Here is a 27037-nt window from a genome sequence, read left to right as displayed (position 1 = left end):
CTACAATGGTTCTAATCACTTGACCCAAGGGACAGTGGGCCCAATTAATAGTGGACTCTGTGCATATCAGTAGCAGCCCTCGATGACATCAGAAGAAGCATGCAATTAAATATGATCTCTCCCCAGTGGAATGAAAATCCCAAATGAGATCTTGATGGCAAGTTAAAAGCAGAGCAAATATTTGTTAATATTTGCATTTCTACTCAGGAATTTTAGAAGAAACATCTGTGACAACAATGAACTATAACTCATTTAACAAACGACAGTTCAATTAAGTACCCATTAAATTGTCTTCAGGGTTTCAGTTTCAGTATCTCTGTGTATGTGTAGCAACAACAATTGAAATAAAATTTTTTTCCCTTTTTTCTTCCTCCCTCTCATTCCATACTCATCCTCCTCATTCAGTCATCCCTCCCTCCCATTGTCCCCTTTTTTCTCTGCGCTTGGGACATTGTTTTGCCGTCAGACATAAAGACCTCAGAACTGGCAGCTCACTGGAATTCGACACTGAAAGACGAATGGAACAAACAACTAAAGAGGCAAATTGCATGAAAACAACACTCAGAGCAATTTGGAGGAGAACACAAACAAGGTGCACATCTGGAATAAGGAATAAACAGACTGACAGAATGTGAGCGAGTGACATGAGAAGGTGTTAAAGGGGAAATTAATGATGAAAAGGAGCAGGAATTGAAGGTGAGAGGAAGATAAAAATAGCAGGATCCTGGAAAATAGAGGGAAAAAAACAGCTGGAAACAGTCAAAAGTGGAAGAATATGGTGATAATCTTAAAATGCGTTCAGTGCAAATGTGAAATTGCTGGTAGGACCAAAGGCCAAAATGTTTCACAGCAGGAACATTTTAACTAGGGAAGAGCATATCCCAGAGTCTGACTCAAGTTAAATCCTCATGTTTGCAGTGTGTGAATGGACACAGAATAAACACATAAGCGCACATGGACACTCCTCTACCTTGACAAGGGATAAACACCTTAGTCTGGATTAAAACACACTTCAGAAATTTCAACACATGCAGATAAACACCTGGAAATGAGCAGCTAATTGAGCTGGAATCAACACAGATAATAAAAAGGTAAATACTCTCACTCACACAAACACACATATATACTGACTAATGGACAAGGCAATTGACTGACCTGAGATGAAGGATGCAGGGCATGAAAATCTTTACCTTGCTTTTGTATGCACAGTCCTGTTCCACATCCTTCAGCACACACAGTGGAACATTTTATCTCTTAAAGGTTACTCTTTTAGAACTCAGGAGACTTAATGGTGTTCTGAGTTTCATTTAAGTATCGATTTTGTCTCCAAAATAAAAATAAATGAGACTAATGGCTGGCATACAGGGTCTTTCCACAGTGAGCTGCCTATATGGACAGCCGCTTTCTAAAGACGCCTTCACATTTACTATTGTCTGGCAAATTTTTAGGAGCAAAATCTAGTCATTTCCATAAATGGAAGGATCCTCACAATTCACAGCTGATTCCAGAGTTTGCATGTTGTGTTTGTTACTGAATATCAACATTTCAATCAAAATAACATTTCTCTCACTTCATCGGATGTAGGATTTACTGAAGTGACTGCAACGGATTCTGGGATTTGGGCACAATGATGTATCTTAGGAGGCTGTGCAATTAAGTTGCCTACCTTTTAAAACAGCTTTTTCATAGCCATAGCAACATGGGCTCAACCAATGGCATGAGTTTGAGGTAGGGAAATCTGTTTGCCAGACCAATGGCAGACAGCAGTGTTCTGGAAACATAATTTTTCTATTTCTTTTCGCTGACACATACATTCTACACTTCACATTTAAAGAAATCTCATTTGTTATTTCCTTTCCTATGCTTTTCTTCCTGTCTGAAAATATGTGTGGTGTGGTGTTTTTGAGGAATAACTAGATGTTGACCTTTTGTAGTAATTTAAACAGCTGTAAATTTGACGATGCCTGACTGGACACACATGAATGGGTCAGAGAACAACATTCTGCTCTAGACACGGTTATGATTGCACACAAACACCTCACTCCATCCAGTGAAAGATAGATAAATATATATTCAGTTATTTATGGAGCTCAAAGTATGTTGTGGGCCATTTATTATTCCACCTCTTTTCCCTCTTTCTCCCTCATATCCTTACATAAACAAGCACATATCCAACAGCAGCTAATGCAGTGACACAACACAAGAGAGATTGATTTTACAGTGCTATAATGACAACACATGCATATACACACACAAAAACAGCTGAAGAGCTCTAGTGCTCTTTATCCAGACTGCATGCTCCTCTATGCATATTCATGTGCACACATTACACTTTACACTGAACTACAGCCTTTATCGTTCTGCCTCTCACAAGCTGGGCATTGCTAACAAAATTGAGGCAAATCTTAATGCCAGTTTGCAGTTAGTTGTGGGGGGATTTCTCTCCACTGGATTCCCCGCCGACACCCTAGCATGAATTTTTTTTGCTCGCGTGCGTGAGAGAGAGAGAGACTGCCTGAATGACTGAGCGTGTCCTCCATCAGGTTAATGTTGTGGTAATATCCTTTAAATTTTTAAGGGTAGTGTACACCCCCATGGTTTGCGTCAGCACGAATTGATTGGATCATTGGAAGTTGGGGCATTGCTAACAAAATTGAGGCAAATCTGAATACCAGTTTGCAGTTAGTTGTGGGGGGATTTCTCTCCACTGGATTCCCCGCCGACACCCTAGCATGAATTTTTTTTGCTCGCGTGCGTGAGAGAGAGAGAGACTGCCTGAATGACTGAGCGTGTCCTCCATCAGGTTAATGTTGTGGTAATATCCTTTAAATTTTTAAGGGTAGTGTACACCCCCATGGTTTGCGTCAGCACTCATGACTGGTGTCAGTGCTATAAAGTGAAGCATCAGCTTCAGCTTTTCCCCCTGTCGTTTATCCCAGCGTTTACCCCTCACATCACTAGCTCAGCCCTTGCACCATAGCTCATGACCGGAAGTGAAGATGAGTCGTTTTGAGGGGGAGAGGAGGTTAACGTTTTTGATTAAAGATTACGAGGGCACAAGAATTTAAAAAAAATTATGAAGTGCACGGATAAATTATTTATAATAAACACTACAGTATTCCATTAAAAAATGAGAATTTTCCATTTTTATTTCATGCCGACTTTAAAGCGTTATAAATAGGGATGTCCTGATAAAACTTTTTGTGTTCCCGATCTGATCTGAGTCATTGAATACTGAGTATCTGCTGATACAGAGTCCCGTTCCGTTGTTATATTTTTTCCTAGTTCTTGCTGCACGCTTGAAGAACATTATAGTTATTAAAGGGGTCATGTTGCTAAAAAAACATTATTTTGTGTATATGGTGTAATGAAATGTGTTTATGCGGTTTAAGGTTCGAAAAACACATTATTTTCCACATGCTGTACATTATTGTTTCTCCTCTATGCCCCGCCTTTCTAACATGCATTGATTTATACAACGCTCATCGGTCTGAAAAGCGAGGTGTGCTGGGATTGGCCAGCTATCCAGTGCATTGTGATTGGCCGAATACCTCAAGCGTGTAACAGAAATGTTACGCCCCTTACCATACTGTGATGCCGTGTCCCGGCCGGAGCGACGAGACAAAAACATTAAAACCCATTATAAACGAGGCATTTGTTGCATCCAGTGGGGACATAATTACGAATTATAATGACTTATAGTGTCTTTTTACGCGTTGCATTGCATGTCTGCATTTGTGATTGGAGAAATGACAAACAACAAGCGCTACTCACACTGATCAAAACTCATGCTTGAATCATCAGTGACAAATCCTTTAAATATGAAAACTTACTTACAGTCTGTGAGTTAGAACAGCCGGCATTGTAGGCTACTCTACCAGGATCAGGAAACAGTCCTCCATAAAATGCACTGCACACATCTTAATATTTGGGTTGAACTGTTCGGGAACAGTGTTGTAAATACAACTTAACCACTGATTTCTAGTCGTATCTTCTAGTGGAAGGCCAAACAAAGTAGTTTCGCTTTCACAATGAAACACAGCGTCACACACAGCGGGCTTGAGTGAGCAGCGGCCGGCGGCCTAGAGTGAGTGGTGGCTGGCGGGCTAGAGTGAGTGTCGGCCGGCGGTCTAGAGTGAGTGGAGGCCGGTGGGCTTGCGCCAACCACATGTGACGACCCTGGGCTGGACTCTGCTTCGTCCACGGTGAAAGCAACAAAGTAGTTTCGCTTTCACAACGAAACACACAGCGACTTCACGATATGGCGGCAGTGGCAACAACAATACTACAGCGAGAATAAAAGTTACGCCTTCTTTTTTCGCGTGAACATTTGGGCAGCGTTATGCAAATATTCCCACATCGTGACGTAGACATCTGGGGCTGTGTTAGAATGAGCCGTTTTAGGTAGGGGGGGTTGACACTTAAATTTTATAAAGAATATCTCTTTGGATTTGAGACTAGTCTTTGCAACTTTACAGATCTTTTTTATGCACCAAGAGCTTGTAACACTCCAAAGAGAAAGGAAAAATTGAAATTGCATCATATGACCGCATTAAATTCAATCCAATGTACACAGAGCCGCAGAGAGTTTCCTAGGGCAGGGGCTCAAATGTAAAAAAGGGGCATCTAGCCTAATGGAATTACTATAATAATTATATTTATAGGCCTATTCTGTCAGTCAATATGAAGCAAGATATAACCTATGGCAACACGTTATGGCAACACCGTCTCATATAGTCAGAATCAGAATCAGAATGAGCTTTATTGCCAGGTATGTTAACACATATGAGGAATTTGTTTTCGTGACAGAAGCTTCCACAGTGCAACAGAATGACAGTGACAGAACAAAAACACACATAAAAAAAATTAAAATAAAATAAATAAATAAAAAATAAAATAAAATATAGAACAAGTAAATAAGGAATTCAATATACAAATTGACAATTGTATGTACAGGTATATTACAATAGATAGTTTTGTATGTACAGGTATATTAGTGCAAAATTTAAATGTAGACTAAGTATGTGTGTTAGATAAATAAGTGTGTTAGCGTATAAATAGTGTTGTGTGATCCACAGTTATTGTCAAGTGTTCATGAGATGGATGGCCTGAGGGAAGAATGTGTTCCTGTGCCTGGTCATTCTGGTGCTCAGTGCTCTGTAGCGTCGACTAGATGGCAACAGTCCGGACTACCCTCTGTAGTCTTCAGAGGTCAGATTTGGTAGCTGAGCTGAACCAGACAGTTATTGAAGTGCAGAGAACGGATTCAATGATGGCGGAGTATAATTGTTTCAGCAGTTCCTGTGGCAGGTTGAACTTCCTCAGCTGACGAAGGAAGTACAACCTTTGCTGGGCCTTTTTAGCAATGGAGTCAATGTGAGTGTCCCACTTTAGATCCTGAGAGATAGTGGTGCCCAGGAACCTGAATGACTCCACTGTCATTACAGTGCTGTTCATGATGGTGAGTGGGGGGAGTGCAGGGGGGTTTCTCCTGAAGTCCACAATCATCTCCACAGTTTTGAGCGTGTTAAGCTCCAGGTTGTTAAGACTGCACCAGACAGCCAGCTCTTTAACCTCCTGTCTGTAAGCAGACTCGTCACCGTCCTGAAGGAGGCCAAAAAGTGTGGTGTCCTCGGCAAACTTCAGGAGTTTGACAGAGGGGTCTTTAGATGTGCAGTCTTTTGTGTAGAAGGAGAAGAGCAGTGGAGAGAGGACGCAACCCTGAGGAGCTCCAGTGCTGATCTCACGAGTGCTGGATGTGTATTTTCCCAGCCTCACTAGCTGCTGCCTGTCTGTTAGGAAGCTGGTGATCCACTGACAGACGGAGGTGGGCACAGGGAGCTGAGTTAGTTTGGGCAGGAGGAGGTTTGGGATGATAGTGTTAAAAGCTGAGCTGAAGTCCACAAACAAGATCCTCACGTAAGTCCCTGGTCTGTCTAGATGTTGCTGGATGTAATGCAGTCCCATGTTGACTGCATCGTCCACAGACCTGTTTGCTCTGTAGGCAAAGTGAAGAGGATCCAGCAAGGGTCCAGTAATGTTCTTCAGGTGGGCCAGCACCAGTTTTTCAAAAGACTTCATGACCACAGACGTTAGAGCCACAGGCCTGTAGTCATTTAGTCCTGTAATTTTGGATTTCTTTGGGATGAGGATGATGGTGGAGCGTTTGAAGCATGAAGGGACTTCGCACATCTCTAGTGATCTGTTGAAGATCTGTGTGAAGATGGGGGCCAGCTGGTCAGCACAGGATTTCAGACAGGCTGGTGTAACACAATCTTGCCCTGGTGCTTTTTTTCCTTTTCTGCTGGCGCACATCGTCCACACTGATTTGAAGTGCAGGTGTGGGGGAGAGGGGGGTTGCAGGAGGTGTTAATGATTGTATGGAGAGATGTTCAGGGCGGGTGTGGGGTGTTTATTCAAACCTGCAATAGAACTTGTTCAGATCGATTTCCAGTGTGTATTTGGCCTGTTTATACAAGACTTTGTCCCCCTTCCTGCGAGCATCTTCTTTGGCCTGACGGAGCTCTCTGAGTTTTGCAGTGAACCATGGTTTGTCGTTGTTGTAAGTTAAATGAGTCCTGGTATGAATGCACATATCTTCACAGAAACTGATGTAAGATGTTACAGTCTCTGTGAGCTCGTCCAGATCGGTGGCAGCAGCTTCAAAAGCACTCCAATCAGTGAGGTCGAAACAGGCTTGTAAATCCCACAGTCCTTAATACAGGTTTAGCTGATTTCAGTTTCTGCCTGCAGGTCAGTATAAGATGAACTAAACAGTGATCAGAGAGCCCCAAAGCTGCCCGTGGGACAGTGATATGCATCCTTTATTGCTGTGTAACAGCAGATAAAAGTAACTTTTGATTTGTTACAAAAGTGTGCATCAAATACGCTAAAGACAGAAACTCAATGTGAGACACTCATTAGTTCTCGCACGTCATACATACACATTTGAACATCCTCTTTTCCTTTTAATGGCGGTTGCTGAAGAGGATCCAGCAAGGGTCCAGTGATGTCCTTCAGGTGGGCCAGCACCAGTTTTTCAAAAGACTTCATGACCACAGACGTTAGAGCCACAGGCCTGTAGTCATTTAGTCCTGTAATTTTGGATTTCTTTGGGATGAGGATGATGGTGGAGCGTTTGAAGCATGAAGGGACTTCGCACATCTCTAGTGATCTGTTGAAGATCTGTGTGAAGATGGGGGCCAGCTGGTCAGCACAGGATTTCAGACAGGCTGGTGTAACACAATCTTGCCCTGGTGCTTTTTTTCCTTTTCTGCTGGCGCACATCGTCCACACTGATTTGAAGTGCAGGTGTGGGGGAGAGGGGGGTTGCAGGAGGTGTTAATGATTGTATGGAGAGATGTTCAGGGCGGGTGTGGGGTGTTTATTCAAACCTGCAATAGAACTTGTTCAGATCATCTGCCAGTTGTTGATTCTCCACAGTGCTGGGGGATGGTGTCTTGTAGTTGGTGATCTCTTTCAGACCTTTCCACACTGATGCTGAGTGGTGGAAAGGTCTGGAAGTGAACTGCATCCTTAGTTTTTCAGAATAATTCCTCTTTGCCACTCTGATCTCCTTTTCCAGTGTGTATTTGGCCTGTTTATACAAGACTTTGTCCCCCTTCCTGCGAGCATCTTCTTTGGCCTGACGGAGCTCTCTGAGTTTTGCAGTGAACCATGGTTTGTCGTTGTTGTAAGTTAAATGAGTCCTGGTATGAATGCACATATCTTCACAGAAACTGATGTAAGATGTTACAGTCTCTGTGAGCTCGTCCAGATCGGTGGCAGCAGCTTCAAAAGCACTCCAATCAGTGAGGTCGAAACAGGCTTGTAAATCCCACAGTCCTTAATACAGGTTTAGCTGATTTCAGTTTCTGCCTGCAGGTCAGTATAAGATGAACTAAACAGTGATCAGAGAGCCCCAAAGCTGCCCGTGGGACAGTGATATGCATCCTTTATTGCTGTGTAACAGCAGATAAAAGTAACTTTTGATTTGTTACAAAAGTGTGCATCAAATACGCTAAAGACAGAAACTCAATGTGAGACACTCATTAGTTCTCGCACGTCATACATACACATTTGAACGTCCTCTTTTCCTTTTAATGGCAGTTGGCACACCTACTTGAAGGTGCATTCTGCCACCTACAGCACAACACCTGCGTGACAGTGTATGTAAAATAAAGGATCGGGCTTAGGATATCTGATACCGATCAGATAAAAAATGCTTAATTGGCCCCGATACAGATCCATGATATCAGTTTAGGACCTCCCTAGTTATAAAATTAACTGACATCTGAGACCTCATAAATTTAGTTTATGTAGCAAGACTTATCAAAGGTTACATTCCAAATAGACAACAATAAATACTATATTGAGTTTGGGCTTTTGTGTGGGTGTCGAGTTTTGACTACATTGTCAGGACCAAATGCAAAAACCAAAATGTAAAACAACTGCACTGTGTGAACCAGCCAACTGTTCCAATGAGGAAAACAGTTTAACCCTTGTATGGTGTTTGGGTCTGTGGGACCCGTTTTAATTTTTTTAATCAAAAGAAAAATGATATGATTAATTATTTTTTCAATCTCAAACTTATTGGCCTTGGCTCATTGTCTGTGAAGAACAAATATCAGAACAAATTTCCAATGACCACATACTGTACATCCCCCCCCCCACTCCCTCTGTGAGTGTAAATGTGAGTTTTGTGTTTCTGCCCCTGCCGTTCCCACACAAGGTTGTAGCATTTTAATTCATAAATGTGATCTAACAAAGGTAAAGGGCAGATATTAACCACATACAGTATGCTGTTTATATTGCTTGTAATTGGGATGAAGTAAAAATCTGTTGAGTATTTTAACATAACATTTTTGATTGTGTTGAATTAAAAACCCAAAAATGCAGCGGGTCCACCAGACCCATGAACACTGGCTGAATAACAAAAATATGAACACCACACAAGGGTTAAAAAATATAGCAAATGTCTTTATGGCACTATAAAAATGCAAAGTCCCCACCATGACAAATAAACAAACCTGCCGGTAATACATAAAAGGCAAGATGCACACTGACAGATATAAGTATCATATTATACAGAATATCGAGCGTATTCCTGTACTTAAGGATCAGAGTTTATATTCTGCTGATTCGCTGCTCTGAGACAGTGGACTCAGAAACAGAAGAACAGGAAATGAGGAGAATTATGAGACTGACCTGCTCAAAAAGATTCACATAGAACGGCAGACACATACGGACTGATACAGACAAATTGGATGGGTGGCTGGAAAGAGGACTGAATAAATAAAGAAATGGACAGGCATATGAAGGCATTGTAGGTTGGATAATCAGATGCCAAGAAGGATCGATGCTGGGAGTCTGAGTGTGCAGTGCTCAAAGGGTCACTACTGGGTCAGATAAATAAGACTCTTCTGAATTATGAATTCATCCAGTGGAGTCAAAAAGTCTTGGCTCTGATTTACTAAAAAATACAAACAAACGCTTTATTATTCAATTATTATTAGTAATACTAAACTATGCATTATCATACATCTAGATATATAAACACCCTAGCAACCACAGAACACCCAAGCAATGCCCTAGCAACCACCCAGAACATCAGCAACTGCAATATATATACCAATGCACTTTTCTCTGCCGTTCCACCAGCTTTCCTCTCTCTCTCTCTCTCTCTCCCTGCTTCTCTTTGCCAAGTTCCCCTTTCAGACGCTTGATGGATCACTGCTGTCAGGCCGTCATCCGCCTCCATATCAGCGCATGTGAGTGTGCACGTGTGTTTTGGTGTACGAAAGATTCTGTGAACACCTTCCGCATCTCTGCCTTTTCTCTTTAATAATGACTTCAAGACATTAAGTCACTTCGTCTACTGCTCACACATTAAGAGAAAAAGAACAGCGGAAGATGACGAAGATATGAGAGAGTAGATGTACAATTGTGAGAAGAGAACCAGGAAGATGAAAGCTATTTGTCAAAGAGTATGTGTGTGTATGCACGTTTGATCATGTGCATGTGTGTATGTTGGAGATCATTTCCTAAAAGTAGGAGACATCTGAGGATCATTGATTCTCTTTGTTGCACATAATAAATCCCTCAGTTCAATTCACAGTAAGCTATTTCATTAGAGGATAGAAGTCTTTAATACCACAGATCAGATGATATGAATGATATATGTGGGGCTACACCTTGCTACAGCTCATCTTTTATATCCACACTAAAGCATAATGCAGACATAAACTCATTCTGACCTATGCCACACACTGCACTACTGCGCTCACACTCACACACACACACACACACACACACACACACACACACTCATGTGGTTACGGGGACTCTCCATAGATGTAATGGTTTTTATACTGTACAAACTGTATTTTCTATTCCTTAAACCTAATCCTAGTCCATTTAGACCCATGTCATTATACACATTTGTGTCCCCATAAACCATGTATTCAAGCACAATACAGCCAGCCCACACACACGCATGCACGCACGCACACACACACACACACACACCCCAATATTACAAAGACTGCTTCAAAAAAAAGAAAATCACATCGGACAAAATGCTGTTAGTCTCTCTACTTGAGTATTTATATTTCTGTATTTAAAATAAATAATAATAAAAACACCAGAGATGCCACTTTTTTGAGAAATGAAGTTATATTCATTTTTTGAGATATGAAGTTCTACTTATCGCAGTACTAAGAGTTTCTTGCATCACTATTCAGAACTCTCAGTTATTTACAGAGCTTTGTTCCTCTCCAGCCACTAAATTTACAGTGTTATTGGAAAAATATTTGTAACCTGAATTCTGGTTTTGCAACTGAATTGAATGCAATGAGATAAAACAACTGGGTAATGTGAAATTTCAAAAATAACTGTTGTTGATCAGCACTGAGCTTTTGTTGTATAGCAGGGTAAAATACATTACTGCTTGTGGATGCTGTAACTACATCATCTTTCCACACTGACAGCCACTGAATAAAATAAAAAAAATCTAGTATTCTGATGGAAAAGATTTTTTTTTTTGAAGGACTATAAAAGTGGGCAACTCATAGTTCATGATAGATAAGGTTTTGGGATGGTGTGCATTGCCATCAGCCAGTCAACCTGGCCATGATGTAATTTCCTAAAGCATCAGAGTGATTGTCAAGCTGCTGTCCTTGAATGCTAATGGTTAGCTCTCTCCAGGAATTATAGACTTTCTTGTCTCAGCAATGCACTTTGCTTCTCTATCGCTCAACACTTTTTAAAAGCCTCATCAGCTGCTAGAGGCCACAATAATAAAGTCAGTGGAATCATAAAATAAAGTGCAACAAAATGCTACTAGAGTTACAGACTAAACTATTTCCAAATTAAACAATATTGAATTAAATCAGATTTCCATGTAAGTTAAAATGCAGTTTCAATTGTCGTTTACTTAAATGTATGTGATAAACACTTAAACATTAGGGAGTTAGGGAGTTGTCTCTCCTTTGGCCTGTTCACTGGTGCTTTGTAAAGCACTATTCACTGTAAATCTGCTTTGGAACTACATATGCATTATGAAAAGTGATATACAATAAACTGAATTGATAATAAATTAAAACTGAATTTAGAACATATCAAATTTATTAAACAATATTAGGCTATGACCTATTAACAAAACAAAACAAAAATAAATACAATTGTAAAATACACGATTTGGATACAGTATACAGTTTTTTCATGCTAGTGACTACAATAAAGGAAGAAGAAGGAAAAAAAAATCTTGCTGTGCAACTTAAACACTGAGAAATCAGTAAAACTAAGCCAGGATGCTAATACTTCTTGCTCAGTTAATGCTGATTCAATTAATCTTTCAGCCACTGTGTGTGTTTGTGTGTGTGACAGCTCTCTTCAGAATCTTGTGCAGTGCAGAACGTAATTGATATGATAATCATTAGCAAATGGTCATCCGCTTTGAGGCCACTGAAGCTGTGGAGACACTGACAACAGCAGCAAAACTCTGTGTCTGATTTAATATGAGGCAGCAAGGGACACAGGGAGAAAGGAGGGGTGCGTTGAGGACAGAATGTGTTGGCGAAAGAGGACTGAGGGAGTTGCTAAGTGCAGAGAGATGTTCAGTGTGAGACAAACACACACACACACACACACACGCATAATGGACAGGGTTATTACGTTCTAAAGCCAGGTACTCGCAGTAGTTTTTCATTCAGTCTGAATCATGAATAACATTACAGATTACAAAAGGATTACCAGAATTTATATTCTATTCTAATCTAATCTACGCCCTACCAACACACACAGGCACACACACCCAGTAGCACTAGAAGGTAAAATTAGACCAAGACAAGCACCGGCATGTCCTGAACTTAGAAACAAATATGAGTAAAGGACACAGAGGGCGGAGGATGAGGAAAGAGGAAGAGAGAATGGTAGGAAGAAGAGGCCTGATGAAATTGAGGAAGGGCTGCTATCTGTCCCGGGCGGCCAGATCGATGGAGGAGAGAGACAAGATCTATTTCGGCTGGTCTGTTCTCGGGTGGCTAAAGACTGTGAGAATGGGAGATGGAGAGAGAGAGAGAGAGAGAGAGAGAGAGAGGAGGGATACTTTAACTAATGTTGCATCACTTTTCAAGTTACCTCAAGGGCAGATGTGAAGAGTGGACACAGGTGATAAGCAGATCCCTGGGTAATAGAAGAAACTGATAAAGGGGAGTGTGCAAAGAAATAGGTAGGGAGGGAGAGGAGAAGGAAGGTCACAGGAGGTCGAAGGAAGACCACACAGGGAAGGAAAAAGGACGAGAAAGAGACAGATGAAGCCGATACTTTTGCATAGCACTATAGAGTTTTTTCCACTCGATCTCCCACAGACTTCTGGGAATGCAGAGTTACGAGACATTAAAAGTAATGTTGGAAATTGTACTCAGTTGCACTTTCCTCTCCCTCCACCAACACATAACAAATGCATTTCTTATGAATATAGTTATTAATCACTGAGCATTGACATTCTCCATATGTCTTCACTGAATTCCATCGCTTAAAGGGATAGTTTTCCCCAAAATGAAACTGTTGTTTACCCATGTTGTTCCAAACCTGTATGACTTTCTTTATTCTGGAGAACACACATGAAGACATTCTGAAGAACAGTGGAGTCCAAACAAGATTGAACTCCACTAACTTTCATTGTATATTACAAAAAAAACCACCTTTCTTTTATTATGTTCTGCAAAACAAAGAGTTTAAAAGGACATGAGGGTGAGAATGATGACAATTTCCAGTTACTCATGACTTATCCCTTTAAAAAAATTACCATGCCAACCATACTTACTGCCAAAATACCATAGTTACTTATTGTTCACAACCATAATGCTGTAAGAAGAATCTTAATGGTCTCTGAAAGAATCTTACAGGATATGTTGTCCAATCAATATAGTAATCAATTTAATCATGGGGTTTAATCTTGCACTTTTATGTGAACATTATAAATGTTCATGATTCCTCCCATTTCTGTACTTTCAAGCGCAAAGTCAGAGGACTCATCTAATTTTGTTATATAATCAAAAAATAAGAATCTGCCACTATTTAATGAGTAACGTGCTGAAAAACAAGCTTAATTGAGTAAAGTCTGATATTTCCCTGGTTATATTTATCTGCATTTTTCAGTGTAATGACTTTGCCATAATTATTATCTTGTCATTTTGAAATTTGCATAATTACTGCACTGTACTGTTAATAATACCAAAGAGGGGCGAGCAAGCACAAACTCCAGTAATGACGTGCAAAGATCACTGTTACAGATGTGAGTCTGACGTGAGAAGTGCAGCGCTGGGGCTCAAATTAGTTAATCTTTATTTTCTGTTCATTTATGTGAACAAGCTTTCCAATACTACATATGAGAAGACCAAGTAGGACAAATTCATTTGCTAGAATAAATCAGACTGTCAAAATCTACATGGACAAAATAATGCGAATCCTTGTGAAATAGGCAATATTTCTTTATTACAGTGTTTCACCACAATTTGTCTTTAATACAGCTTCCAACTTTTTTAGAAAAGACTATTCAAAAGTTCATACAACTTTTGAAGAGTTTCCAGTTGAATACCATCTAACAAAAAATCTGCCAGTTCTTCTCCCCAAAGCTGCCCACAGTTGTTTTGATAATATTCAATTCAGGTGATTGGTGCTCCAACTGTTCAATTTTATGATCATGACGGTCTTTTTCGCATTTTAGAATTGGTGTCTGTGATTAAAGTTTTAGCAAAACAGCTCTTTCATGGATGTTGGCTTTGTGACGTTTTCTGTGTTTGTTTTTTGTGTAAACTGGGTCTTCAAGAGGAATATTGCTGATTTGCTTTCATTTCATTTCAATTCTGTGTTGTTTGGACAAAATCCTTCTTAGTGTTCAACAGTCCTTATCTTTCAATTTCAGATTTCAAACACTTTTCTTCTTTGCAGATGAAATCTTGCCATATGTTGTGTATTACATCATAATCATAAAGACTATTGTTCTTCAAACACCAAACAACTGGGCTGTTAAGGTTAAAAAAGCTCCTGCTGAATGGGCTTTCATGATTTGCCCTTTTTGGAAGTCTGAAACATCATCCATTTCACAGACCAATTGTACTAAACACTGCTGAACATAACTTGTACTACACTGATAAACAAACTAGAGAAAATGGGCAATGAAATAGCAACATTTATTTTTCACTGTAGCCTATGCATAATATATTAACTCCTATTATAATAGGTGGTCACATAATTCTGTCCAACCTCTGTATAAGAGAGATTTTTAAAATGAACCAATTCACTAGAATGAATCAGAATTTTCAGTGACACATATGAGAAACAGAACTGTTTCGAACAAACCATCTCACTTCAATAAATCTGTTTTAAACAGCATATAGAGAGAATGGACAGTTTAGGATGTTTTATTCCCTCTCCTCGCTTGGCAGTAAAGTTGCTTACAAAATACAATGTTGCATTAAAACCAGCTACTGTATGTAGCATTAGTTACGCTACAGTGCAAAAGTACCTTGTTTGAAAAGCTACATTATTTTAACTCACACAAACAGTCAACGTATTTGAGTTAGTAGTGCCACTATTTTTAGTAGGCTATTTCCCAACACTGGCCATGAGGAAGACTAAATGTTTGATTTGTGAGCCATCTCATCTGAGCTGTGGTCCACATTCTCACTCTACATGCAGATATGGAACATTTCATGCTGATTCTGATCGCTGTTTTCCTGGGCTTGTATCTGCTTGGTAACATGCACTTAGTGCTAAGTGACACAGTTAAAGAGCATTTGTGGAATGCGCTAATGCAGGACAAAAGTGTGATGTACATTCTCAAATAAATTAATACCTCTTTAGCTTTATCTCTGGTTTGAAACCCATATTTTATGATGACAACTCAGTGCAAAGGACAAATTGGCGAAAGAGATCAAATTACAGATATTATAGATTGTTCAGTCACAAACCTGCAATTAGCATTTTTACATGATGTAATGATTCTTTCATTCTTTTTGTCCTTCTCTCTTCCTTTGTGTTTACACATGAGTTTATCTGTTAAATCAAGTACACTGCACAAAGTAACAAAGTTTGCATTTGTACAGATTTTTAGTTGACCACATCTTTACCATGTAGCTTCCACATCATTAAGAATAAAACATTCTTAAACAGAGCTTGTCCATCAGTGCTGAGTGAAATGACTAGTGTTTTTGTGGCTCTCACTTCTCTTGAAGTGAAGCAAGCAGCTGTTCTTCCAAAGAAAACTGCCACACACTAAGGTGGGAGTGTGAATGTAAAAACTTCCAAAATGCACTAAAATAATTGTTATATGGCTTTTTCATGCTTTTTTGAGGCTCGTGCATGGCACAGTTTACACCAATAGTGTTAGACAGTGTGGTTGTAGTCTTAGTTTATGCTATAATTTCATATGCAGTTATGCACAGGGTGCCCAAGCGTAGAAATTCCTGTGGAGGGCAACTGCATGAGCTCATTCAGAGTTAAAGAAACCACACACATCAGCACTACAAAGTTGACACTTGAAACATGATGACTGATGTCTTTCTCTTTCTGCTTTTTCTAGGTCTGTGGATCACTCCCCTATCTACCATGCAAGACTCCCCACCCCTTCTGCCATTCAGAAAACCACATCCGTCCCACATTTTATGTCATCCTCACAGGAACACACACTCCCCCTCATTGCCCTCTCATCCATCCATCCATCTGAAACAAAATATCCTCAAACCCTCTGAAGCATTTTGTCAACCCTCTCCTCTGCTGTGGCCAAAGTTCACCAGCAGAAACTCACCCCCAGACACATCCTCACTGATACTGCCACTGAAATTACTGCACTGGCTGGCACTGGTCACTTGTGCCTGCTTGCTGCCTGCTCTTTTCAGTCAAATTCCAGGAGCTGTAGCTGGCGAGACGTGGGGTGTAGTCTCAGCGTGCCCCTTCCATTGTGTCTGCAGGAATCTCTCAGAATCTCTAAGCACACTTTGTGCCGACAAAGGTCTTGCCAAAGTTCACCAGCAGAAACTCACCCCCAGACACATCCTCACTGATACTGCCACTGAAGTTACTGCACTGGCTGGCACTGGTCACTTGTGCCTGCTTGCTGCCTGCTCTTTTCAGTCAAATTCCAGGAGCTGTAGCTGGCGAGACGTGGGGTGTAGTCTCAGCGTGCCCCTTCCATTGTGTCTGCAGGAATCTCTCAGAATCTCTAAGCACACTTTGTGCCGACAAAGGTCTCCTTTTTGTCCCGGCAAACATTGACCGGCGAACTGTTGAGCTTCGCCTTGCTGATAACTTCATTCGAGAAGTGGGAGGAGCTGACTTTGCCAACATGACGGGACTGGTGGATTTGACACTATCCCGGAATACCATCAGTAACATCCGGCCACTGGCATTTGCAGATCTGGAAAGTCTTCGTTCGTTGCACTTAGATGGCAACCGACTCTCAGAGCTGGGCCCACGAGACTTAGTAGGCCTGATAAACCTGCAGCATCTCATTCTCAACACCAACCAACTCATTAATATCTCCTCCGAGGCCTTTGATGACTTTTTATTTACTCTAGAGGACTTGGACTTATCCTATAACAATCTGCGCAAGGCTCCCTGGGATGGCATTCAGAGTATGGCCAGTCTGCACACTTTGAACCTAGATCACAATCTCATTGACCAGATTGCTGAGGGGTCTTTTAGTGAGCTCTACAAATTAGCCCGATTGGACATGACCTCTAATCGGCTACAGACTTTGCCACCCGATCCATTGTTCGCTCGCTCCCAGACAGGGGTCATCAGCCCTACACCCTACAATGCCGTAATCAACTTAAATTTTGGGGGTAACCCCTTACACTGCAACTGTGAACTGCTTTGGTTGAGGAGGCTGATCCGCAGTGATGATATGGAAACATGTGCTACACCCCTACATTTAGCGGGACGTTACTTCTGGTCTATCCCTGAGGAGGAATTTGCCTGTGAGCCTCCGCTAATTACCCGACATACACACAAACTCTGGGTTTTGGAGGGTCAAAGGGCAACACTCAAATGTCGTGCTATTGGTGATCCAGAGCCAGTGGTGCACTGGGTCTCACCAGATGACCGCATCATTGGCAATTCCAGTCGTACCACATCTTTCCGAAATGGCACTCTTGAGCTACATGTGACTATTGCTCGTGATGATGGTACGTACACTTGTATTGCTATCAATGCTGCAGGTGAGGCCACCTCACTTGTTGACCTGAAGGTTATCCCCCTCCCTCACCGTGGAAATGGAACGGTATTGTTAGCTCGTGACCCAGGATCATCGGACATCACCAGAGGGAAGACGTCCAGTGGGCAAAGCTCTGGTCTGGACACTAACAGTGACCCCCAGGAGGGACAGGAGGAGGATCAGACAGAGGGTGAGGATGTGGTCAGTGAAGGGAGTGAGGAACAGATGGTGGGAGTACAAGGAGTGACCTCCACCTCAGCACAAGTGCGATGGGATAAGGGTCAACTGATGGGAGTCAGCCTGGTGTGGCTGTATCAAATACAGTATAACTGCACTGCTGATGAGACACTAATTTACAGGTGAGTAAGAGTGTAAACACTGAAACCATGACATCAGCTTTCAGAGTTAGGTTCAACTTAACATTATATATTTACAAGGTGATTTCAGTTGAAGTATTAAAACAAATGGAATATAGATTCTGTAGAAGTGAGTTTTGTGCATTATTTAAAACTGAACTGAGAATGCCTTTTAAATTCTCATTTAATTTGTGAATTTGAATTAAAGATGGATTTTGGAATTAGAATTTAAGGAAGTAGAATTTAAATAAATCAAAACCCATATAACAATTATTATTATAATTATAATTTTTTTTATTAGAAAATCTAAGTTTATCAAGACAACCTCTAAATGTTGGCTTGAGAAAGCTTTCTTTGCAAGTTTTGAAAAAAAAAGTTTAAAAAGCCATGGAGCCTGAAGGTTTATAAGTCTTATGTACAGACAGACAGATAGACAAAATGATAGATAACCAGATACTAAATTGCTCCAATTCAAAGTCCTGTGCGGTGTGTCCAGTTCAATTAAAATTTATACTGAATTGAAAGGAAGCCAATTTTGTCAGTTCTGAATTTTGCCTAACCCAGGCAGAATTCTAAATATATATATATATATATATATATATATATATAGAGTTCATCCAAAAATGAAAATTCTGTCATTAATTACCTCCTTACCTCATGTTGTTCCAAACCCGTAAGACCTTCGTTCATCTTCGGAACACAGATTAAGATATTTTTGATGAAATCTGAGAGCTTTCTGACACTGCATAGACAGCAACGCAACTACCACATTCAAGGCCCAGAAGGTAGTTAGGACATCGTGAACATGCATCGAATACTGACACGGAAGAGAAGAAAATGTTTAATAAAGTCATTATTTTTGTTTTCTTTGCAAACAAAAAGTATTCTTGTAGCTTCATAAAATTAAGGTTGAACGATTGATTTCACATGGACTATTTTAATGATGTCCTTACTACCTTTATGGGCCTTGGAACGTGGTAGTTGCATTCCTGCAGGGTCAGAAAGCTCTCCGATTTCATCAAAAATATCTTAATTTGTGTTCTGAAGATGAATGAATGTTTTACGGGTTTGGAACGACATGAGGTAATGAGGTAATGAGGTAATTAATGACAGAATTTTCATTTTTGGATGAACTAACACTTTAACCCCATAATGCAAAATATATCAATTCACAAATAAATGTACATGCTTTAGCAGACAATTCATTAAAGGTGCCATAGAATGCATTGATACAATATTTTCAATTGTTCTCTGATATCTACATAGAAGGTGTGTGGCTTAGGTAAGGGCAACAAATCTCCAGAAACGGTTTTACGTGTCCATTTACAACCCTAGGATTTGTCCCTAGAATGAAATGGTCTGTTTTTACCTTATTTGGCAGGGTCATGAATAATAATGTTGAGCTCTGCTCTGATTGGCTGTTTCACAGTGCGGCTCATTTCAGTAGCTCACACAGCAGGAAGGAGACACAGGGAAAATATATATTTCAATACTGTCTGTCGCAGTTATATCGTTGCGTAATTATACTGTATATAAAATGTGGGCATCAGGGAGCCGCTATTAACATGCGGGGCATTAAAACTGCTTTCGAATGCACAATTGCTTTTTACATTCACTTTCGGGATTAGCGATCGCACATGCTCTGTGTAAACTACAGCGGCAGTACTTACCACACATTTACCAAGATCAGATGCTTGTCAGTGGTGCTCATGAACTGTAAATCATTCGCCATCATCCTGTCAACTCTCCATACTCTGTTTATGTGGTAAGTGAAATCTTATGTACTGTAATGTAACAGGCTACCACTAGCAAGCAGCTAACCATGTCCCTTTAGTGGCTCGCGTTATTTTATTAGAACGTGCGTTATTTGTTTTCTGTGCCTTTCTAAATACAGACACCAACCCATCCCTGCACATCACATCCCCTGCACAGCCTGGAACATAACATTTATTTCCATAATCTGCCATTTTCGCTATTATCCTCGCTTGTTTCTTCACAATACCTGCAGAACTTCTGATGATTCGGCTGTGCAGGTTCGGCTGGCGGCTGGCATAGAACATGGGCGGGTATTTGCAAATGTTAGGGGGGTAACTATTAGTGATCCCGACTGTAACGTCACAGTCGGTGTTATGTTCTGATTCACCTATTTTTCAGTGGTCTTTTGCATGCACGAGATTTACAGAGGAAACAATGGTGTTTGAGGCTCACGGTATGTCATTTCCATGTACACAACTGTTATTATTCAACTATGCCAAGGTAAATACAGTTTTCCATTCTATGGCACCTTTAAGTAACTTGCAAGAAGTTCCAAATATTTTGTTATTGAAAATTAGCGTTTCAAGATCAAACGTGAACTCCAAGGCTTCAACTACAACAACTGCAAAAACTGTGCCAGTGCTGTCTAGTGCTTTATTGGGTCACTGAGAATGAGTCTCCACAGATGAGTTGTGTCATTGAGTTTAGTGAACCATTTTTTTTTTTTGGAAATTAACCAGACTAGCATATGTTGACTAAATCTGGATTTCAAGAATACTTCACTGAAAGTGACATTAAAGTGATGGATTGGAACTTCAATAGGGCTCAAACAACAGGTGTTTAAATACGATCTACTGTCATATTACATGCTAATTGTTCAGAAATCCACTTATGTGCATTCAGAGCCAGCTTATATAACCCATTTAATATGACATTTAACAGCACTGCAATAATGAATATGCCATGCTCTGATTCCTGTCAGCATGAATCGTGATAATAATGAGCTCCATGTTGAACCTGAGGCAAAGGCAGTCCTACTGCTTTCTCATGTTATCAGTGTCTGTGGCTCTAGCAGCAGCTTCAGCCTAGTCGTTGTCAGACATTTTCGGAGCATGTTCAATACCTCTTGCACTTCTCTGAGACATTATCTATGGCAAGTGACATACGCCCTCTTGCTGTCTGTCCTTCATTAAGGGGCCAAGAGGGAGTGACTATGTGTATGTGGTGTGGGAGAATTACAAGCTTCTAACACCACAGACACTGAAACTGACAGGGGGCTGACAATGAGAGAGAGAGTCAGAAAGAGGGAATGGGAAATAAAGAAGAGGGGTGGGACAGAGATAGAGAGTTTGACAGAGGGCTCAAGGGATAGAATAATGAAGTCTTTAAATGAGCTTAAACTGCAGTGCCAATAAGTATGTCACAACCTATCTTGCTGACGGCCACCACAACAACAGGAAGAGGAGCAGAGAGTGAACAATCGAGAATGAGAGAGATTACAGGTAAAAGGAACGCTTTTATCTGGTTTTGGTTTGGTGTCTGGATGTATAGCTTTTTTCAAGAACAAGAAACAGCAGAAAAGGAGCCTCAGTGGATACATAGAGGATATGCAAAAAGAAAGAGGTAGATCCTGTAGAGGGAAGCAAGAGAGAAAAAGACTGACATTAACTGGGTGAGAATGGGAGGAAAGAGTGTGACGAGAAAAAGGCAGGGTTGAGTTTAGAGAATAAAAGTAGTCTGTTTATGAAGATTAAGTTAGTGGAGACAAAAGATGAAAGTCTTTTCTTTTTCCTTCCCTTTCGTTCAGGCTCCATCCCTCCTCCTCCTCTCGCTCTCTATTATTAGAGTGTTCTAATAATTGCCTGTTTCTGTGTCACCAGTTTCACAAAACATTTCCATGTCAATTTTTACTGCAGAATGGATGTGTACGAGTGTGTATGTGTGAATGTATGGCAAGGCAAAATCTGAATTTGCGCAGTTCCATCCCACAAATTCAGACACAAATTAAAGGCACTAGAAGAAAAGGTCAATCTCAATCTTCTGAAATGTTATGAGTGCTGATAATCCAGAAGAAAATGTTATTGCTCAATGGCTGTTTTAATATAGCTCAGGAGACCTAATGGAGTTCTAAATCATTTTCTATTTCATATATCAACTGAGGAGAAAAAAAATTGACAAAAATTAGACAATTGTTGACATATGGTACAGTAAGATTATAGAGCTATAAAATTGAAGTGACAGTTCACCATAAAACTTGCCATCACTTACTCACCTTCATGTTGCTCCAAACCCCTATGACTTTCCATCGTCCATGGTAAACAAAAGCTTAAGCTGATAAAGGTGCAATAGGTGATTGTCTTCAGAAACATTTTTTGTTATGCTGGTTGAAAGTCTCCTCACATCCCAATAGCAATCATTAAGTTAAGTGGTCTAAATGTATTTATCTGTATTTATATATTCTGTGGAAGGCGTAGGACAAAGAAATGTCCATCCAATCAAAACGCTCGGTCCGAGCGTTTTAATTGGCTTTCCTACCTGCCTGTCAACTTATGTATTTGCGCATATCTCTGCGCACCCGGTTCGCGCAGACAGGATACGTCATCAGCCCGTTCACACATGCTGTGCAGACAGAGCGAGAATGGCAGACAAACATCAACAACCCGATCTTCCTTCCTGGTATTGTAGTACTTTTAATGTTTTCTCACTGGTGAATGACACATGATGTAGCCCAGCGGTTCCCAATTCCAGTCCTCGAGCCCAAAATGCATATTTTGCATGTCTCGCTTAGTTAACACACCCGATTCAGATAACCAGCTCATTAGAAGTGAGCTACGTGCATGAACTGTTCCGATCGATATGATCCCTACACAGTGTTCATTGCTCCCTACTCCATGAGCAGGGGAAATCCATTGAAGTTTACTTCACTTCGGAACATGGGCTGGAATTGGGAACCGCTGATGTAGCCTATGTTCTCTCTTGTATTCTGGTCTCATATATGCGTTCAGGGGGGCGTGGCTTTGGACGGTGATTGCAGGGAGGGTACGACGTTCGCTTTCAGTGCTATCAGGCTAAAGTTAGCATTTTCCAAGATCTCCTACTGCACCTTTAAGCTAATTATCCTGGCCATTTTGCCCACACATAAAGCTAATGCCAAAAAGTTGCTTATCAGTGAAAACCTTGACATTCACCCCTGTCTCTCCTTGAATTCATTAGATTTCATGAGAGATGTAGACATGTCTGATTCACATGGACAAGTTTAGGCTGTTTTGGGCTTTGGTTGTGCGCTTAAATACAAACACAAATATGCCAAAATGTTAGCATTGGAAAGTTTTCACTTAAAAGCGGTCAGTTATGTCGTAAGTAAACATGATCACTTGGGAAAGTAATTGATTGCTGGTCAGTATATTAGATCGGTGGATTCACTTTTAAAGTGACAGCAGCCTAAAATCCCTGTTGCTCTCTGTTATTTAATGTTAATCAAACAAAAATAATCTTCATTGAATAACTTTAGTAACTGTAATAAGACACAATGTATGGTTAATTACAGTGAAGACTACGCAGTGTTTTATTTATTTATTTTTTTGATTACTTTATTCAGTTTCTGTATAGCAGGGTGTTATTTTTAGTAGAATAAATAGTTTAATTTGTATCTTTTTTTCTATTTTATTTGTTCTACTGTTTGACATTTTCTTCTTTTTATTGTATTGCTGACTGTTTTTAACTCACTGCTGTTTGGTGACTGTGAAACTGCTCCGAAAGAATAAGTTTGGATTTGCTTAGGCCTCCAGAAGTCTAGGACCGGCAGTGGTCTGATTCGTGAACGGATTGTAATTTTTTAGTGAATCAATTATTCATTTTCAGAAATTCAGTCGCTGAATTCACTGAACAGAATAAAAGTAAATAACACAAATTTTTGAATAATGATATACACAACTGTTCAAAAGTTTGGGGTTGGTAAGATTATTTTAATGTTTTTGAGAGAAGTCTCTTATAATCTTTTTTTCCAGAATTCTTTGATGAACAAATTTCAAACTAGCAGCATTTATTTGAAATATAAATCTTTTGTATCATTGTCTTTACTTTCACTTTTGACCAATTTAATGTTTCCTTCATGAATAAAAGCATTAATTTCTTAAAAAAACAAACAAACTTACGGACCCGTTTTTGAATAGTAGTGGTCATTTTAGTCTGTTCCTCACACAACGCTATACTTTAGAAGACAACAAATTAACCTATTTTATTATAGTTTTATAGTCTGCTTGTCATTTTGGAGGTTGACAGCCCCACCCATTATTTTTATATGGAACAGAGTGGCCAATTTATTATTCAAAATGTCACCTTCTGTGTAGTAAAAAGGAAAGAAAGTCAAACAGGTCTGTAACATCATAAAGGTGAATAAGTGATGACAAAACATTTACTTTTTGGGTAAACTATCCTTTTAATGTGGATAGCATAACTCAGATAATTTGGTTTTGTGGGAATTCAATGAGAAATACTTCTTGGCTGAGCTGAGTTTGAGACACGTATCAAGCTTTACTACATTTATGGGTAACACTTTAAAATAATGGTCCATTGTTAACAAGTAACTTTGCAGGAAGTAATAAGTAGTACTACATTAGCACTTAACTTAATACTATTAACTAATAGAGAAGCGAGATTAACTAAGCAGTAAGTAGTAGCAAATTTATAAAAAAGGTAGTTCCCTTTCAGCGCACTCTTGGAGAGCTCTTCGTGTTGGCGGTACGGCGCTTCAGCGGTGGTGGTTTCCCGTGTCGAGTGGGTTGCACACATCAGGGTGCACTACCCCCTGTTTGTGTTGCAGATGATCATCTCCCATGTGCGCCTCAGCACACTAAAAGAGCTTTTTCCCCTAAAAGAGCAATTTCGGGTGCGTCTTTTTAAAGACGACGTTGCTTGGCAAACTTGACGTTACGTCTTTATAAAGACGATGTGGGTCTTGCTATAGACAACGTATCACCCGGGCGTTCTGGATGCGGTCGTTACCTGGCGCTGGGTGATGGTCACGATCGCTGCCTCTCGTGCCTGGGCATGAAGCACGCTGAGGTGGCTTTCGTGGATGGTTCATGCTCCCATTGCGGGGGTATGACCATCTCGGAGTTGCGGACCAGACTCCGTTACCTGCAAAGGGGCGGAGTGCCCGTGCCACTGCCTAGATCTGGGGTTCCCTCTGGTGGCAGCCGGGGGCGTCCTTTTTCTGGCAGTGGGCGGACTGGTCTTACGGTCACGGTGAGGAATTCCCCTAAGAGAGAAAGGGGAGCCCCAACCCCGCCGGCACTTCGAAACCATTGGAGCTCTCAGGAAGAGCAGGCTGGACCCTTCCGGGGGGTACCACCTGTTACTTCCGAGGCTCCCCCCGACGATTGGATGTCGAGCCAGAGCTTTCTGGAGAGGAAAATTCGGCTGTGTTGCTCTCCTCCGGGACCGTAGCAATGCCTGGATCGGATCCAGAAATAAGGGCTATGCTTTCCCGGGCCACCGTAGGGGTAGGGCTCGAGTGAAGACTTTCACCGTGTCCCGAGCCCTCAAGGTTGCACGATTGGTTCTCGGGGTGGTCTGCGTTGGTTCTCAGCGCCCCGCCTCGGTGCCTTTCTTCCCGGAGGTGCATGAGGAGCTCAACAGGTCGTGGACGGCACCTTTTTACTGACGGAAACTGATTTGGATGCCTCAACCACCGGCTGGGGGGCCAAGTACAACGGGCTTGCAGTGTCAGGGGTTTGGACGGGGCCCCAACTGCACTGGCTGCCTCGAGTTGCTGGCAGTGCACCTTGCCCGGGGCCGTCTCAAAGGGCGCTTACGAGGCAAGCATGTGCTAGTCCGCACGGACAACAGAGCGACTGTTGCGTACATCAACCGACAAGGTGGTCTGCGCTCCCGTCGCTTATCGCAACTCGCCCGCCACCTCCTCCTCTGGAGTCAGAAGCATCTGAGGTCGCTTCATGCTGTTCACATTCCTGGGCTGCTCAACCGGGCAGCCGACGAGCTGTCCCGAGCTGCGCTCCCGGGAGAATAGCGACTCCATCCCCAGACAGTCCAGCTGGTTTGGGGACGTTTCGGAGCCGCTGCTGCGCTCCCGGGAGAATGGTGACTCCATCCCCAGACGGTCCAGCTGGTTTGGGGTCGTTTCAGAGCCGCTCAGGTAGACCTGTTTGCCTCTCCAGAAACCTCTCACTGCCAGTTGTTCTTCGCCCTGACCGAGGGAACACTCAGCACGGACGCACTGGCACACAGCTGGCCGCAGTGCCTTCGCAAGTATGCATTTCCCCCAGTGAGCCTTCTGGCAAAATTGCTGTGCAAGGTCAGGGAGGACGAGGAGCAGGTCCTGCTGGTGGCACCCTATTGGCCTTCCCGGACCTGGTTCCCAGAACTAATGCTCCTCGCGACAGCCCCTCTTTGGCCGATTCCTCTGAGGAAGGATTTACTGACTCAGAGACGGGGCACCCTTTAGCACCTGCATCCAGACCTCTGGAAACTTCATGTCCGGTCCCTGGACGACCCCGTAGAAGGAGGTCATTGGGGAAGCATGACCTGGTCGTCAGGTTCCTTAAAGGGGCGAGAAGGTTAAATCCTCCATGGCCCCCCTCTATTCCCTCGTGGGACCTGACTCTGGTGCTCACGGCACTACAGCAGGGCCCATTTGAGCCTTTTTGCAGCCGGTTGAGCGGTTCCTTTCAATGAAGACTTTGCTCCTGCTAGCATTGGCCTCCATCAAGAGGGTAGGGGGCCTACACGCATTTTTGGTCAACGATTCATGCCTAGAGTTTGGGCCAGCTGATTCCCATGTAACCCTGAGGCCCCGGCCCATCTACGTGCCCAAGGTTCCCGCTACTCCCTTCAGGGATCAGGTGATGAACCTCCAAGCGCTGCCCTCAGAGGAGGCAGACGCAGCCCTAGTTTTGCGTTTTCCAGTCCGAGCCTTAAGGTGCTACTTTGACTGGACGCAAAGCTTCAGGACCTCAGACCAGCTCTTTGTCTGTCACGGAGGCCGGCAGAAGGGGAATGCCGTCTCGAAAGAAGGGGAATGCCGTCTCGAAGCAGAGGATGGCCCACTGGATAGTGGATGCCATCACCCTGGCTTATCAGGCACAGGGTGTGCCCTGCCCGTTCAGGTTGCAAGCTCACTCAACTAGAAGTGTTGCATCCTCCTGGGCGCTGGCTCGTGGTGCCTCGCTGGCGGATATCTGTAGAG

General features: G+C 41.8%; 1 protein-coding gene across 4 annotated transcripts in view; it reads left to right on the top strand.

The window, feature by feature from the left end:
- LOC107565164 (leucine-rich repeat and fibronectin type-III domain-containing protein 4-like) overlaps positions 1-27037 on the top strand; it is a 36824-nt gene that overhangs the window by 1275 nt on the left and 8512 nt on the right. The window contains exons 1-3 of one of the 4 annotated variants that reach the window (XM_016250382.1): positions 583-592; positions 16088-16516; positions 16752-18078. In XM_016250382.1, the coding sequence (XP_016105868.1) occupies positions 16114-16516; positions 16752-18078 (1730 nt within the window). In that variant the 5' untranslated portion in view covers positions 583-592; positions 16088-16113. Of the gene's footprint in view, positions 1-582; positions 593-978; positions 1092-9280; positions 9771-16087; positions 16517-16751; positions 18079-27037 lie in introns of those variants that run through there. The other 3 variants (XM_016250380.1, XM_016250379.1, XM_016250381.1) reach the window with 3 other exon arrangements.

The sequence above is a fragment of the Sinocyclocheilus grahami genome, unplaced genomic scaffold, assembly GCF_001515645.1.
Source record: "Sinocyclocheilus grahami isolate Dianchi unplaced genomic scaffold, SAMN03320097.WGS_v1.1 scaffold985.1, whole genome shotgun sequence".
NCBI lineage: Eukaryota > Metazoa > Chordata > Actinopteri > Cypriniformes > Cyprinidae > Sinocyclocheilus > Sinocyclocheilus grahami.
The sequence above is the reverse complement of the archived record's forward strand: the minus strand, read 5'-3'. Positions and strand labels throughout refer to the sequence as shown.